Raw genomic sequence first — 2,340 nt, 5'->3', positions numbered from 1 at the left:
GTTTTCCGTCATGGATTTAGTATCATTCTATAGAGATCAAACATCAGTTTAGCAGAGGTATACCAACAGAAGTGGTGATTTATTCCATTCTACAGCAATTTGGAGCGTCAAGCGGCTGATTATGGGACCATGGGTGGACTGGAATATGAATGAGATGGGAGGCGTCCTGATAAGATCGGTTTTCATTTCGATGAGTTCCTAACACAAACAGTGCGAGGCAACGGTATACAAGATGTGGAGGAGGTCCATCCGGAATCATAGATAGGAAAAAGACTCCTTTGGAATTTGAATAATCCGCTGATCTTTTGGAATATTTGTGTTTGCTTATAATCATTGGCAGTAGTTTTATGCCGGTTCCTATGTCACATTGACTATTTGTTTCCGAAAGTGATGAAGACCTTTGGAATTTGTATGACTGGCTTGCCTTTCTGAATATTTGTTTGCTCATTGTCTTCAACTGTAGTTTTCTCTGGGATCCCATGTCACATTACTGTTTGTTTCCTCATGTTGAATGGCAGATCTATTGTATGTTTGTGTCATTACTTAGGAGATAATTACATTTCCATCTAATTACATTTCATAATACAATCACATCCTGAAATTTCTGGGCGAACCTCGACAGAAAAGGTGGGATAGTGCTCGAGCTAGGAATGTTTAGGAGAAGCTTAGGGCCTGCATGGTTGCAATTTGTTTATGTTCCCAGGAACAGAAATTTCTGTTTTTGTTCACTGGGAACAAAGGAACAAAACGCGTTTGTGTGCGTTTACATTCCTTTTTGTTCTTTTGTTCCTGGGAACAAAAATAAACAGAAACAAGAAACACAAAAACTTGTTTCTTGTTTAAAACACAAATCGAAACAAAAAAAAACAAAATTGTGTTCCTTTCTTATTTCTTGGATAGTGCTCGAACAGGGGCCTCCTCTCCCCCGCGACGAGCCTCCTGCGACCTGCGACAAGCGACGACCGACGGGCGAAGAGCTTCTCCTCCGGCGACCTGCGACGAGCGACGAGCTTCTCCTCCTCCGACCTGCGACGAGCTTCTCCTCCTCCGACCTGCGACGAGCGTCTCCCGCGACGAGCGTCTCCTCTGCGACGAGAGAGAATTCCATCGTCTTCTCCGGCGCTGTCTCGACAGCCGCCGCTCCTTCACCCGGAGTGTAAACGTCGTCACCGCTCCTCCTTCACCGATTGTCTTCACTTCGGCGAGCTCGAGTGTTAGGGCTCGCTCGAGGAATCGCTTGCCCGGATCTGCGACCCGCTTGCTCGGCGAGTCTCGCAGATGCGGGCGAGCGTTACTCCCAGGATCTGCGACAGCGGCTCGTGCTCGCTCGAGATCTCGGGCGAGCGAGCGAGCAGCGAATAGCCCTGCCTGCTCGGGCTCGGCTCGAGCGAGCGGCAATGAGCTTCGCTGGCTGCTCGGGCTCGGCTCAGCGAGCGGAGCAGCGAGCTTATCTGCTCGGGCTCGGCTCGGAGCGGCGAAGCGGCGAGCGGCACTGCTCGGGCTCGGCTCGAGCGAGCGAGCTGCTCGCTGTTGCTCGAGCTCGGGCTCGGCTCGAAGAGCGAGCGACGCGTCGGCTGCTGCCGGGCTCGGCTTCGCCCAGCGAAAGCAGCCAGCGTCGCAGCGCTCGAGCTCGGGCTCGGCTCAGCGAGCGAGCCGACGCGTCGCTCTTGCTCGAGCTCGGCTCGGCTCAGCGAGCAGAGCGACGACGTCGCTGTTGCTCCGAGCTCGGGCTCGGCTCGAGCGACGGAAGCGGCGAGCGTCGCCGGCTGCTCACTGAAGGGGCAGCGGGCGAGCGTCGGCTGCTCGGGCTCGGCTTCGAGCGAGCGAGCACCGAGCGTCGCTGCTTCCTCGAGGCTCGGGCTCGGCTCGAGCGAAGCGAGCGACGACGTCGCTGCTGCTCGGGCTCGGCTCAGCGAGCGAGCGCTGAGCGTCCCGCGCTGCTCGGCTCGGCTCGCTCGAGCCGAGCCCGAGCACAAGCGAGCGTGGCCGCTGCTCGGGCTCGGCTCGCCACCACCATCTTTCATCAACTTCTGCAACAGTATTTCAAATTTGATCCTCCCTCTTTGATGAATTCTTGAATTTCTCGTGGTTGTTTTGCTTCGGGTCGTCCGGAATCGGTCCCAAAATTCATCATTTTCCGTGTTTCGCTTGAAAAAGAATAGATGGCCTGGTTTCAACGAGGTAACTCAGCGCGAGCGAGTTCGGTTTGACCGTGAGTGAGTGTGTGGGGTTTGCAGCGGCCGTGTTGAAGGGTGGTTGGGCGGGCAAAGGTTGGATCTTTCGGTTTCTCCCCCGAGCACTTAAGCACTTATAATTTTCTCAATCGGCAAGAAATAATTA

At 54.2% G+C, this 2,340-nt stretch overlaps 1 protein-coding gene across 1 annotated transcript; it reads right to left on the bottom strand.

Annotated features, from left to right (window-relative positions):
• Window positions 1–1,214: 1,214 nt before the first annotated feature.
• On the bottom strand, window positions 1,215–2,024 carry LOC120290610 (putative protein TPRXL). The gene has a single exon (XM_039306937.1). The coding sequence runs from the start codon at window positions 2,022–2,024 to the stop codon at window positions 1,215–1,217; it is 810 nt and encodes a 269-aa protein (XP_039162871.1).
• Between the last annotated feature and the right edge of the window lie 316 nt (window positions 2,025–2,340).

This window comes from Eucalyptus grandis, chromosome 2 (genome assembly GCF_016545825.1).
Source record: "Eucalyptus grandis isolate ANBG69807.140 chromosome 2, ASM1654582v1, whole genome shotgun sequence".
Taxonomy (NCBI): Eukaryota; Viridiplantae; Streptophyta; class Magnoliopsida; order Myrtales; family Myrtaceae; genus Eucalyptus; species Eucalyptus grandis.
Note: the sequence above shows the minus strand (reverse complement) of the source record. Positions and strands in the feature narration are given on the sequence as shown.